Source organism: Rhinolophus sinicus, chromosome 14 (assembly GCF_057876585.1).
Source record: "Rhinolophus sinicus isolate RSI-liver-muscle chromosome 14, RSI-T2T, whole genome shotgun sequence".
In the NCBI taxonomy this organism is placed as follows: domain Eukaryota; kingdom Metazoa; phylum Chordata; class Mammalia; order Chiroptera; family Rhinolophidae; genus Rhinolophus; species Rhinolophus sinicus.
The window spans coordinates 14,242,332-14,258,019 of NC_142514.1; the positions used below are offsets into that span (position 1 = coordinate 14,242,332).

At 34.2% G+C, this 15,688-nt stretch overlaps 1 protein-coding gene across 50 annotated transcripts in view; it reads right to left on the bottom strand.

Annotated features, from left to right (window-relative positions):
• EIF4G3 (eukaryotic translation initiation factor 4 gamma 3) overlaps positions 1 to 15,688 on the bottom strand; it is a 280,890-nt gene that overhangs the window by 204,772 nt on the left and 60,430 nt on the right. For all 50 annotated transcript variants that reach the window (XM_088790400.1, XM_088790399.1, XM_088790392.1 and 47 more), the window contains one exon: positions 3,589 to 3,664. Coding sequence is in view for 35 of the 50 variants with exons in the window: in XM_088790368.1 (XP_088646494.1) it covers positions 3,589 to 3,664 (76 nt within the window). In the remaining 15 variants the exon portion in view is untranslated. The remainder of the gene's footprint in view (positions 1 to 3,588; positions 3,665 to 15,688) is intronic.

The following is a 15,688-nucleotide window of genomic DNA, read 5'->3' on the forward strand; positions in this document are numbered from 1 at the left end:
TGATACATAATCTTGGGGCTAAGACAAAGGGGCACTGAGAATGTCAAAGCTGGTCAACCACTCTCCTACCCATTCCGTCAGTGTGCAACAACACTGTAACGGTATGACAGATTTAGAATTCTAAGAATGGAAACAACTGATCAAAGAGTGGAGACCATCATATTTTAAGGTAGCTTTTTTTACTGCCTAAAATCCCTTGTCTCTCCAGACTAGACACTATATTATATAACTGACACACCACTTTTTTAATTGACTGATGGACTACATACACGGAGGTAGCTTTAACTAGCAAAAGTCAAATTTGGTCTAACTCAAAAATCAATTCAAAATCTTAGATTCAAAATATTTCATTTAAACTGTGTAGCAGGCACTGTGTCATCATTGTCACTCACAGGATTTTGATGATCTGCTGTCCAAAGTACTAAGTTTACAAAGTTACACGTCCTCATTTATGAAGAATCTTAACAACATGCCTATACTTGAACTCAGTAATTGCCTTTGTAGAAAGTTATTCTACAAAAATAATCCAAAATACAGAAAAGGCTTTAAATTCAAATAAGTTATTTCTAATAGGAAAAACTGGAAACAACCTAATGCTTTAGTCCTCACCAAAATAACCTTTACATATATTAATTTTCTCAGCGAAAACCCTGTTCCTCACCCAGTGTTCATCTCTATAAACAGTACCATGTTCACTCAGTTGCTCAATCCACCCTCCATGACATCATCCTTACTCTTTATTCTCTCATATCCCACATCCAAGCTATCATCATGTTCTATTTACTCTACTTTCAAAATAGATACCAAATCCACTACTCCTATCTTTTACGGTATTGCTACCATTTAGAGAAAGCCACCATCATTTTTTGCCTCTGTTACTACAATAACCTCTTAACAAAGGTCCCCAGGCTTCTACTTCACCACCACAACCACCTGCCCCCAACGGTCTACTCTCTCTATAGTAGCTACAGTGGCCTTTTAAAGGAAAATTCAGATCTACTGCTCTTAAGTTTCCAATGGCTTTCCATCACATCTAGATTAAAATCCAAAATCTTTACCATGATCTATAATGCCTCACATAATCCGATGCTCCAGATACTTCTCTGAATTCTATCTTCAACCGTTCTATACTCCAGCCACCATGGCTCTCCTTGCAGTTGTAAGACCACATTAAGCATGTTGCTCTCTGGGCCTTTGCACTGCTGTTCCTTCTACCAGAAATGCTGTTTCCCTCGAAATCTGCAAGACTCACTTCCTCACTTCGTGGTTTCTACTTAAATACCACTTTTTCACACAGAACTTCCCTGAGAGCCCAAGCTAAAGTAGGATATTCAGTGCTTTTCGATCCCTTTATTCTGCCTCATTTTCTGTGTTATAAGCTCTTACTACTTATCAAAGCACTTATTACTACCCAATAGTATACTGCATCTGTATTTGTTTACTGTCATTTCTATCTCACAAAAAGGTAAGCTCCATGAGGAGTGAGGGTTTGGTTTGCTCACTACTATATTCCCAACACCTAAAACAATGCCTAACACATATTAAAAACTTAAGAAATATTTGTCAAATGTTGAGTGAATATTAAATTCTTATAACAAAACAATGTAAAACCAATTATTATTTAAGAAATGCCTGGGGGGCGGTTTGCTCAGTGGTTAGAGCCCAGTGCTCATAACACCCAGGTCGCCGGTTCTATTCCCACATAAGCCAATGAGCTGCGCCCTCCACAACTAGATTGAAAACAATGACTTGACTTAGAGCTGATGGGTCCTGGAAAAACACACTGTTCCCCAATATTCCCCAACAAAAATTTTTTAAAAAACGCTTTGAATAGCATAGAAAAGGCTAATATTATAATATAAACTAAAAAATTAGAATAAAATATCTTATATAGAGCTGACAACACAGAGAAAAAAAAAGTTGAAAAAAAAAAAAAGGCAAACTCTGGCAAACTCTGGCCTAGAAAAAGTTTGTGCCAGAAAAAAATTAAAGGTTATTTTTCAACATAAACTGAAGATTTCCAATTACTAGGGTGACCAGATAACCCATCACCCAAACTGGGTTCATTTTAAGAGTTCAAAGCGGTTCAAAAAGTTATTAAAGGGTGTTGAACTAATCTACAAGAGGTGTAAACTGAGACTTGTTTTGGGCAAACCAGGAAATATAATCATCTTACCCACTACCTGCAGGATAAAACTGTAACTCTTTAAGGCAATGCTAAAAACCTCAAAGACCCAACTATCTCATCTCTACTTCTGCTATAAAATCTAACACACATGCCACACTGGACTGATGACTGGCCATTTCTTAACCATGCCTCTAAATCTTCATTTCCTAGAAGGCCTTTTCTTTGCCTAGAGAAGTCCTATACTTTTCGGCTTACTGTTACTTCCTCAATGAAGGGATTTCTTCCTCTTCCCTATAATAGCACATTCAGATCTCTAATCCATGGTTCTTTTTTTAATTACAAAAATATATTTTTATTTTTAATTAAGCATAAGAAAACAAACCTTTAGAGAGATTAACTTTTTAATTAAGATTCTTTGGAGAAATGTTTGAAAGGAGTAAAACATAACAGTAAATAGAAATTCAAGTTTAAGATTATGGATGAAATACTATGGAAGAAAATTTTCTCAAAAATACTAGGGTATTTTGAAATAAAAACAGTCATTCTGCTATTATAAATACTGTCATTTTTGTGTATTCATCTAATCAAAGGTTCTTAACCTGGGGCCTAGGAATGGCCTGATGGACATCTGTGAAATTCTGAAATTATATGTAAACACTGGGTATATGCTCTTTTTTTGAGAAGAAAGTGTTGCAACCGTTTTAAGATTCTAAAAATAATTCATAACCCAAAAGAAAAATAATCATTGCTTTATCATATAACCTTAGATTATAATTACTGATTTACTCATCTCCCTTACTATACTGTGAGTTTCTTTGAAAGACCGTGTCATATTCCTAGAAATAAACAGTATGATGAACTAAAATATTAAAAAAGATATGTCTGGCTCCCAAATTCTTCCTAAGTTCTCTCAGATTCACTGTAAGACAGCTAAAACATGCTTTTAGTTAATTACCTTTATCTTCCATCTTTTAAATTTGCCTTTATTTATGAATTTGAATCAATCATTTAACATAAAAAGTTAAATTTGCGCCCATTAAAACCAATATTCTCTTTTCCAAATTTCTACATTTTTATATGTAATCAGACAGGGAAAAAATAAAATAAAATAATTTAAGTTAAAAAAAAGTAAAATTTTAAGAAAAATACCCAAAAAGAAAATTAATGTCGTAAAAGAAATCACAATACAAGGCAGAGGTGAATATTTATATGAAAGGAGAAAAAAGAAGCCAGGTATGTGAGCCTGGCTTCTTTTTATCTTAACACAATTTTGTTTCATCACCACTTCTCAAATTAAGGGCCTATTTACCTTATTATATACACCTAATTCTATTCATGATTTTATTGAATCTTTTGCCAAAAATTTATCACATGCCAATCAAACAAACACTGCCTGTAACATCAAAGGCTCAAGTGCGAAAACAGATACACAACATGACAAACGAACTTGAGTTACTCACCGTGCTGTACACTGCCGAGACAGTAGGAGAGAAGATTCGATCCTCGAGAGGCTGCTGCACAGGTCCTCTGGGAATTCTAGAAGAGCGAGTTAAGGACACGAGAACTCAAAAATGGATTGTTTTAGCAGTAAGAGAAAATTACCATCACAAAGTTTTGTCAATGACCCAAGGTTTGGCATCCAGTTACTAGGGTTATAAACTCCTCCACAGAAACTGGAAAACAAAGTATTTTAAATTTCCTAATGTGATTAGAGCAATCTCTCCCAAAGTGACTCCCATGATAGACATTCCATGGAAACTCAAAACAAATAAAATTACACAACAAGACTCCCAACTTTAGGCCTATGATGAGAACATACCACCTTTACTTTCTAGAAAAAAGAGACTAAGGAAATATAAGCAGGATATTCAGAAAGATAAGACTAATTCGTCAACCTGGAAATTGCTGACAAAGGCTCAGTCTGTTCTGCTAACTACACAGAAATGGCGAATACAATTGTTTCCTTATTTTTCTATTTTAGCTGCTACTTTCCCTCATATCCACCCACCAGAGTCCCCATTTTTCAAAAGAGGCTCTCCCACATAATTTAGTTTAAAATGTTTCAGTATGTTGTCAGGATATTCTGTTAAAAGATAAAAGACTATCATTTTATTCAGCTTCAAAATTGAAAGATATAATATGCTCTCCCACCTGGTAAGGTGATATTTTTACTTCTTTAAGTATGACAACCAAAAGACTGGCACCAAAAGTTTAACAGCAATTATCTCTGGATGGTAGGATTACATAACTATATTATGTACTGTTTCTACAATGAGTATAAATGATTTGTATGATGTAAATGTATATTTAAAAGTGACTATAAATGTAGTAAACCCAGAATGAGACAGAATCCTTCCTTCGTCCTAACATATATTTAATATGTCTCATATCATGTTCTTTCCCAATTCAATGAAGCAGTTTGGAAGATAGAGTGATAGTTGAAAATAATAATTTTATATGAATGACCACAAGTTGCAGAAGACGGAAAGAATCATTGTAAGTGAAATTCTTTATATCTAAGTAGCAACAGTTTACTGAGGTGAGAGAGGAAAAACAGAACAAAAAACCCTATGCTTTACTCATTCAAAATTAATAACACTGTACCAGTCTCTAGACAGTTCTTTAAACTGGCAACCTCAGACAACAGTACAATACGTTACCATCGTCCCCTATGCACAAAGAACTAATTTAAAACACCACAATGAGAAATAACAAAAGCTAAAACATGTCATAAAAAACTGCTTCATCCAAACTATATATATGTCTGCAATGTAGAAAACGTAAGCCTAACAAGTTCCAGGACAAAAGTAGTTCGTATTAGCTTGTCAATTTTCAGAAATAAGATACCCTTGGCTGAAATAAAACTTTCTTTGAATTATAGTTCTGCATTGTGGTCATATGAATGGTGGAAAACATAAGGCCACTCTTCCTTCGGCAAAGCTACCTGCGATAGCTTTTTCCAGCTAAGGCTAATTCTCACCATGTGAGAACAAGTTTTCAAACGAGTTATCAGTACTATGACCCAAAAGCTGAGCCTAACCTTACAAGAGAAGGTTAGGGCTCCTGATTTCGATGAGTTATTTTATTGGCAAACAATATTACTATAATTACAAGACTTCTAAAGAGACAAGCATATATTTGGCCAATAGTCCTAACAAACATTCTTTTTCCTTGGCTACAGATAAAGAATGTTGATTTCATTTATTTCACTCTGTTAACTACCAACAGAATATTGTGGACTGATAAATTAACTGTTTCTTAAAAGAACATTTGGATAAAAGGTAATTATTTTTTTAAAAATAGTCCTATAAAAAGAAAACTGAAAAACAGAAGCCAGGAGACCTGAATCTCCAAGCATAACCAATCATGTTGTCTCCACTGAACCATTTTATAGTACTCTTTAAACTGAGGCTCGGCAAAATGAAGTCATTGGCCCAAGTTAACAAGGCTAAGTGGCCAGGCCAGGTCTCTCTGTATTCGAAAGACCGTGCTCTGTAAGAAAGATGTTCTGTAATAACATCAGGTGTCCAAGGGCAGAATATTTTATACCGTGGTAAAAAAAAAAAAAAAAAAAGTATAAGCACCTGGTCAAAATATGGTTGTCCCTCTCTGTAGGACAGAACTAACTTAGCAGTTCATCTCATAAGCGTCAATGCAGTGCCACTCGAAAAAGCCCCAAATTCTTGGCCCAAGCTGCATCGTCTTCCCAGTGGCAAATGAATACTCACTATTATAGACTAGACAGGTAATGCAGGAAACCAAAGGAGCTTATTTCATGGAGCAATGTTCTCCTTTAATTCTTAGGGGATGTGGTTGCACATCTTCATAAATATGTGAAAAACACACTGGACTGTACATTTGAAAACTATGAATTATATACCAATTTAAAAATAACTTAGTATTTTAGTAACTTGCAACTAGACTGGTTATCTCCTTTTCCACTAAAAAAGCCTAGATAAATCAGTAACAGATAGATACTGCAAGGCATTTTCTCCAAAAACAGGTGAATTGAAAGAAATGGCAGGCATGTAAAGCTCTTACACTACAGCTCACTTCCTCCTAATTCTACTGACCATTAAGCTTATTATATTACTAGCTCTCACCAAGATCTGTCTCTCCAGCATAAATCACTGGATGCTTATTTCCCTTTGAGCTCCAGATAAAAGCAAATAGCTTCTCATAGCACCACTTAAAATTCTAATTCAATGAGCAGTGTAACATGCATGTGCAGTGCTCCAAAACACGTTTTTATTTTTTAAATCTCATGACTGAAATACAGTCGCATACCCACTTGACACTTCAGTGGTTCAAATTGCTATGATTTATATCATTAGGAAATACAAGCAAAATCATTAACAAGATTAAACAGATGGTATGTAATAACTGAATTAAGACTAAGTAGAAATATAAATGCAAAAAATTTCTAATTCCCCACTTTCTTTTTCTAATATAACATTAACAAGATAAATTTCAAAATTAAAATTTGAAAATTAAAGCACAATACTCTAAATTGATCATTAAAATACTCACTACATACTCTCTACATTAAATGTCAATTAGGCAGATAAAAACTTTTCAGCAACCAAATTTCATCAGAGAAACCCAGGATCTATGAGGCGACTACACAATGATCTGAATGTTTTCTACTTATACCATGAAGAAAAGGGAGGACCAATAATTTTTTAAGCACAGATATTTACTGAAATTTCATGAATGATGAACTCTCATCAGGAGAGTTTTTGATTTATGACAATCATATCTGACCCTGGGTTTGACTTGTAGGCAAGTACCTCCTCAAAAGGCAGATTTTGACCAATTAGAAAGCAAGTAGTGAAGGTCAATAGAAATCTTCCTCCAGTTTACTGAAACACTAACATTCCATTTATAACTCCCAGCGGAATGATCCTCAACTTTGTCCCACTCCATTACAGGAAAAGCTACTACTATGCCAATGTTCAACATAAGCAATTTTCTTAAAGGGATAGCCTCAAGTTATCATTACCTCGTTGGAAGGGAAAACAAGAGAACAAACCCCATTGCACAAATACTGCTTTAGAGAAGACACAGGTAACCGACTGCAGGAAATGAAAACAAATGAGTGAAAAAGATCTTTTCTGCATTGTGTCGCATTTAAGCTTTAGGGCAGGCAATAATATGGTAATGTCAGTCAATTTATGCCTTCTCCACTTTCTCCTTACTTCTAAATCGTTTTTGATAATGAAAAAGGAAGATAAATTGTAACATAGTAAGAGCAGAATTTCAAAACAATATCCTGTTTCACAAAGATACTATACATGACTTCTCAAAAGAAGCTATTTAAAATAGTTGCTTTGATGTATTTTTATTTGTTTTTGGACTTTCTCTTCTATTCCATTGGTCTATTTATGTAACAATTTCAACAATAGAGGCTTTATAGTGTGTTTTAATGTCAAAGGTATTAAAGGGCTAATCTCCCTTTGTAAAAAAAAATAATTAAAAAAATAAATAAAATACAGTTGCTTTGGAAATAGCTATTAATATATTCCCTTTAACACAAGGGATATGTCACAAATATTAACTCAAAATGGATCAAAGACCTAAATGAAGAGGCTAAAACTATAAATTTTTACAAGTAAACAGGTTAAATCTGTACGATCTCAGTTGGCAATGGATTGTCAGATATGATACCAAAAGCACAAGTAGCAACAAAAAATAAATTGTACTTCAACAAAATTAAAAACCTTTGTGCTTCAAAAGATACAATCAAGAAAGTGAAAAGACAACCCACAGAATGGGGAAAAATATTTGCAAATCATATGTCTGATAAGGGATTTGTATCTAGAATCTATATATAACCCTTACAAATCAATAATAAAAACACAACCTAATTTTTTAAATGGGAAAAGGATCTGAATAGACATTTCTCCAAAGAAGATACACAAATGACCAAAAAGTACAAGAAAATATGCTCAATATAACTAGTCACCAGGGGAATGCAAATCAAAACCACTATGAGATAGAAACCACTTCACATCCACTAGGACGGCTATGAGAAAAAAGCCAGTGTTGGCGAGAATGTGGAGAAACTAGACCCTCATACACGGCTGGTGGGAATGTGAAATATTATAGCCACTCTGAAAAAAATCTGACAGTTCCTCAAAAGTTTCAACACTGAGTTACCACTATGACCCAGCAATTTCACTCCTAGGTATATATACCCAAGAGAAATGAAAACGTATGTTCTTGCAAAAACTTATATATGACTATTTATCTATATGCAGCAAAATGCAAAATAGCCAAAAGGTGGAAACTGTTGATTACTCGATGAATGGAAGCATATACAAAATGTGGCATATCAATACAATGAAATTTTATTCAGCAATAAAAAGAAATGAAGTACTAATACATGGATAAACCTTGAAAACATGCTTAGTGAAAGAAAGTCAGTTACAAAAGACCACATACTACATGATTCGATTTTTATGAAATGTTCAGAATAGGCTATAAAGACAGATAGACTATTAGTTGCTCAGAACTAGGTTGAATAAACAGATAGGGAGTTGGACCTGAACATTTCTCCAAAGAAGACATACAGATGGTCATCAGACACACAGAAAGATGCTCAACGTCACTAATCATCAGAGAAATGCAAATCAAAACCACAATGAGGTATCACTTCACATCTGTCAGAATGGCTATTATGAAAAAGACAACAAATAAATGTTGGCAATGATGTAGGTAAAAGAGAACCATTGTGCACTGTTGGTGGGATTGTGAATTGGGGCCACCACTATGGAAAACAGTATGTCGACTCCTCAAAATATTAAAAACAGAACTGCCGTATGACCCAACAATTCCATTTCTGGGTATTTACCCAAAGAAAATAAAAACAATACCTCAAAAAGATATATTCACCCCAGATTCATTTATAAATTAAAAACTTATAAACAAAGTTTTAACTTACAAATCAAAATATGTAATAGGCTTGAGAAAATTTATAAAATATGCAATCAAAACCAATCAAAATAATAACTGAATCCTCAGGCCCAAAATGCAACTAAAGAAAGCTGCTAGCTTTATATGAAAAATGCCTGAAGAATGACGGTAAACAACAAAAAGGAAATGGCTTTATTTTTTAAACGTAGGCGTTCCATCCAACCAAGATGGAATAAATCTACCACACACAGTCTGCCCTCCCCTTCTGATTACAACTAAAAACTGTAGACAAATACAAAAAAGAATGTACCTGTGGACTGAAAAGTAAACAAAAAGGGGTGGGTTGTGGAAAGGAGTCAGATTTGGTGAAACATTCTCACATGGTGTTGGAGGAGAGCGGGGGTCCCTGTGGTTCTTGTTCTCTATTTTATCCTCTTTTCTCTACAGACGTTTGCCTTGAAGGAGGGGCCCCATCACAGAACTATGCACCAGCAGCAATGCAAGCAGCTAGACCTCCAAGAGAAACCCTTTCTTCCTGGCCGGAGGAAATGGAGAAAAGAATCCTTGCTGGCCAGAGTACTGGGGGAATTCCAAAGAACAAAACTGAAGGAGGCGGATCCCTAATTCTCTATATGAAGCCCACAAGTCTTAGGCTCACTTCTAAGTTGTACACAAACGGGACCAATTCAAAGCAGCATATTAAATATTAGAACTGAGCATCCCCCACCCAGACAGAAGCAGAGACAACCCTTGAGGCTTGACTGTTTTTTTTCTTTTTTTAATTTTTAATCCCTACTCTTTACAGGATTAGAACAGGACCCAGAACTTACAAAACATAAACATTTAAATATGTTCAGGACAATCTGAAATTACTCGACATATACAAAAAAAGAAAATGTAACCAATTCTCGAGAACTTGAAGTCACATCTAACAAGGTTGACTGCCTGCTTATAAAACATTCTCAAAACAATCCACAATTTATAAAGCGTAACATTGACAGTGTCTAGGACATGATCAAAAATTACTTGCCATACAAAGAACCAGGAAAATGTGACCAATTCTTAAGGGAAAAGGTAATCAGTAGATGCCAACCTTGGAAAGACTCACGTCAGAACTGTCAGGCACAGATGATGAAGCTACGATTATAACTGTGCTCATAAGACGTAACACATTGGAAGCGAATGGAATGATAGAAATTCTCAGCAGACAAATACAAACTATAAAAAAGAACCAAGGGGAAATTTTAGAACAATACAAACTCTAAAAACAAATTCAGTGGGTGACAGCAGCAGCAGAAGAGAGATAACGGGAATGAGTGAATCCAAAAAGATCAACAAATAGATTTAACCTAATAAGAGTTTTCTCCAACACTATGTACAAGATTGGTCACTTAAGATTATAAATGCTTTGTTATACAATATCAGAGAACACAAACCTTAAATTTCTAAACATTAATTAAATTCATCCATGATATAAATGGAAGAAGAGTTATAGTGCTATGTGAATAAACTGATGCTAGTGAGATTCTTGAAATAATCACTAATAAAACTTGGTGGTATTATTTGAAACAATTCGAGTGTATATATGATTTAAACTTAGACTAGGTTTTTAATAACTACAGCAATTTCTGACATGCCAAAAATCACAGCTAAATGTTAATTCAGTAATGACAGTGAATGCTTAAAACACCACTCAGATTATTTATGAAGAATAAAAATAGGAGAAGGGCAGAAGAAATAAGTTTAATATTTCATTTTATTATGAATTTGTGAACATAAAGGCTTAAATACAAGTACAAACGTAAATTCACAAATGAATTTAAACATTTGTATCTTTCTTTTAAAAAGTGTAAGGCTTTTCTTCTCTTATTTTGTTTCACCTCTAGTCATGGTGGAGTTTGTTTTTCCATTATCATATATATATATATATATATATATATATATATATATGTATATATGTATATATGTATATATGTATATATATATATATATATATATATATATCTCAGAATGTTAAAATGAAAGTAAATAAGCAAATATGACAAAAACTAACAGACTGTAATGCCCCACAATATTACAAACGCTAGGCCATTAATTTGGCTCTGCGCTTCCTGATGGCCACAGTGAAAACGTAAGGAGCAGAGGGGGCATTTACATGTAGAAATTCTTTTAAAGAATTGATTAAAATTTTAAAAATTAACACAATATTAAAATGAAATGTGTATGGCCCATTTCAGACTATAACAAATTTTAAAGTAAAAACTTTAAATTAAACCAAAGGTACTACAAGCAATGATAAGCTATATATTTTCTTAATTTCTTAAAATGATAATTTGATGATGAAGCAGATTAATTCACATTCAAATCCACTCAATTCACTGCAAGGAGCTTTTTTCCCCAAGCTCCAAATGCTATAATTCAGCCAGATTTTACAACTTTTTCAAATATTATTCACTACCGTATCTAGTATGCACTTTTGTTTTTTCCTTACTGTCTGCACCCAGTCTACGTCAAAACACTTGACTTTCTCAAACTAGTAAAAGCCTAAAACTAAGACTGGCACTTTGAATCAATCTGCTAATATTATCTTTCTGGAAAAAAAAGTTCCGGGCAAGAGCTCCCAACCTCCTATTAAATCAGGTAATGAACACTGAATGTTCTGGGCAATAAACGCCTTCATCTGTCACTGAATGGAACACAAGATGTATTTTCGGGCAAAATGCACTATTCCGGTTCCTCTTAGATTGCGCTGCAGCCCCCTCAGGACTGACACACCAGTGACACACTAGGAAGCATGTGGACCTGAGAGCTGTAAAAGACCAGAATTTTAATCCCAGCTTCCTCATTTAGCTAGATTATCTTGGGGGAAACCTGTCTCCTCATCTACACTTTATGGGAATGCTGGAAGGATTTAACAAAATAAGGTTTGTGATGTTTTTGGCATGTAGTAGGCAATATTTAAATATTACAAACAGCTCTTCCATAAAGATCGTGATTCTCCTTTCTCTGGACTATTCAGGTGACAAGACACTGAGGATACCTCTCCCAGATTCCTACCATTCCCTGACAGCTCCAAGAACTCTCCTACTCAGTCTTCAGAGCTTAGAAAAACTAGAATGAACGATGTGAGGAAAAGCAGATCTTTGGGAGCATGTGACAGACACCGTGAAAAATGAAAAGAGAAGCTAAAAAGAATGCAATCTGTTCCATATCTGACAAAATTCTGAAAGATACTGATTAATCTTTGCCACTTTGGAGAGTGAACTTTTACAGAGAATTTCTGTTATGAACCTTGTTAATTCTGATGTAATTGTTCTCCCCAAGTTGAGCAGCTTATCAGATGAATTTAACAGTTCTCAGCTCAAAGTAGTTTACATGGAAGACTATCAGATAGAGGAAACTGCTTTTTTTCCTATTTATATCTGAACAACTAGTGTCCTCAGCCAAATTAATTCATCTGTCACATGCCAAAAATCAGGTTACTGGAAATACTTGTTCCCACCATGCCAACTATCAAGGAGACTTATGGGGGAAATCGATACCTTTTCATTAGCAAAGCTTATCTCCAAAGCCTCCCATGCAAAATTTTGTGAGCAAATCTAATTTTTCCTCTGAAGAAAAATGATCTGATGAATATCAATGGCAATATAAAATACCAACCATCAGCACTTAGAAAATATAATTATCTTCCTTCTGTAATCATCATCTTAATGTGAAAGTACACTGGAAACAATTTTTATCACTTCATATACTGGCAAATTCACAGCCAGTAAGAACTGCAAAGCACTCTGCAAGTGCATCTCACCCCTCTCAGAACCACCCAAGAGAGCAGGTCCTCTAGGAATGCTTAATGAACATATAAGATGATGGAAGTCAATTTTCTATCATAAAGCCGAAGACTGGATTAAGTTATCTTTAGCTTTTGGTTAAATTACCAACAAAAAAAATACAAACTTTACATCACCTGACTCTGCGTGGTGAGCACACAATGGGATTTATAGATGATGTAATACAGAATTGTACACCTGAAATCTATGTATCTTTACTAACAGTTGTCACCCCAATAAATTTTAATTTAAAAAAAACAACTTTACATCACTATAATTTACTTTCAATGTTCAATAAAAATGTCCTAACAGAGAAAAAAATCCTATCAACTACTGCAACTCTCAACATAATTTCTTAACACGCAGACCCATGTAATGTTTCCTATCTCACTCTAGACACACCCAATTCCCAGAAAGATGTTTTCTTCCTTAAAACAGTCAGCAGCATTTCTTTTCAACATAAAATTCTGAAAGGAAAGCATGTAACAATAAAAACTAGCAAATAGAAAGTTATTCAGCAGATTTTATGTTCTTATATAGAATGGGCATAGCCAAATGACTTTCTTCCATAAATTCCGGATCAGTGTAATCACTACGTATCCAGTGTCACATGTTTAAATGTAAGTTTTCCAAAAATATTTTTAAAACAATCAAATGTCATTCTTTAAAGATGGCAGGCTTATAAAGAGATTTTAAAACAAATATGAGCAGTAAGATCAGAAAGGTACAAATCCTTGGAAAACTGAAAAAGAGCAAAGGAAAGAATGATTTGAAATACAATATAAAACATGCCAATAACCTGCTCTTACCTTTCTAAAGACAGTGTTTCCAAGTCAAATGAGTTCATTTATTATGTGACATGCATTCTATGAGCAGCGTTAAATAAACATAAATAAATCCAAGAATACCACCTAAATGCCGATTCCTAGAGTTTAACAGATCAACTTTTCCTTATCCACAAATAGCACACTATAGCATAAAATATCAAATGATATTTTTATAAAAAGTAACTTCTAGTTGGTTCTGGTATATATGAGTACTTAATACTCAAGCCTAGATAGGTATATAGAAATTCTAAACTTGCCTAATGATTCAAATTGAACAATGCCACCGCATTATGAATATTTAATTCACAAAAGCTACTCCTATTCTGCCCCACTGCTCCATCTTGCTCAATAACCCAGCTGTTTGCATCAAGATTCCAGACCAACACAATTGCAAGTCAGGCTAAAATAGAGGTGGCCTCCCTCTAAACTTGAAAACAATCTAGATGCTGCTCAAGATTTACTGCCTATAACTATTTAAGAATGTTACTCGTACATATGGTTTCTCTACCTATTAAAAAACAACAACAAGAAAATTGTATACAATTCTATATATGTGATAGGCCTCAAAAATGCTACCTATATAAAGGTACAAGTTGAAATTCAGCTTGTCCTAGATTACACAACTCAGAATCCATAAAATCAGAGTTAAAATCTATAGCCTGATTCTCCATTAAAATTGATCCCTGTTATATTTTTTCAGGACTGGAAATAATTTCTTCTAATGCTTGATACCTAAAATTTTTTAATAAATTTGATGGTTTTGCAAATTTTAAATGTTGTAAAGTTTCATGATATGACTGCACTGCACAAAAGATCTCTGAAAGAACACATAAAAAAGTGACAAAAGTGGCTGCCTCTAAGACAACTAGGACACTGAGGGTGAGAAGGTTTATTTTTCACTATATATATATATATATATATATATATATATATATATATATATAGCCTTTTGTCCTATTGGAATTTTTTATCACCTGCAAATATTATCATTTTAACATACAATTTTAAATTGCTAAGCTACATGATGCTTAACAAAAGCTTGGTAAACATAAAATTAAACAGAAGAATACTTTTTACTTGTATTAATACATATAAAGTGTCTACTGTAGTATCTGGAAATATTCTTTGCCCCAAATGTATCACTTCATCGTAACAGCTACTGCTCAACTTATTTGGAAGGAGGAAGAAATGGGCTCAAGATAGTTAAGACTATGCAAAAGTGACAAATTACTTTTTAGTTCAAATTTAAGTAACTCTTGTTTATATAACATACAAAGAAACATTCCTTTTAGAATTAATGCCATGGAAATTAGTAGAGCTGCCAAGTTACTTATCATATATAAATAAATATAATATGTATGGATGTGTGTATGTGTATACATATATATTAATGTATATATTTATAGTCTCATCATTCCTCCATTTAACTTACACAAATTCAACCATGCCGGGTGCAGGGCAGAGGGGAAAGAGAGAGAAAAGGAAATGTGAACAGTGCTGACACGCCATTCCACTCAAGGAACACAACATATGCTCCAGAGTCAGCATGAGATTTGAGAGCTAAACCGACTAATTTCTTTGGTTCCCACAGTCCTGAGTGGGACTCTAATGTTGGGTACATATTTGTTATACACCCCGGCTTCTAAATAACAGTGAATTATCCTGTGCTCAAGCAGGGAATTAACACAACCGGGGAGAAAAATCGACTGTGCTGGACTTAACTGAGACCCAGTATGGTGATACCTGACATGATGCCTTTCAAAGAGATTTTTTAAAAGTTAATTTTGACTAGGTAGCTTCAGCACCAACCATCCCACGATCACCAGCACACCATTTATGTAGGAAACACCCCAACCACTCTCCTATGACTCAATCTCTAACTGTTACAATACCACACCAGTTACATTCTTATTAATAACCTCTGTAGAGACGCATATAATTATTCTACCTAAAAGTCAATGTTATTTCTTGATAAGCCGCAAATTTATACA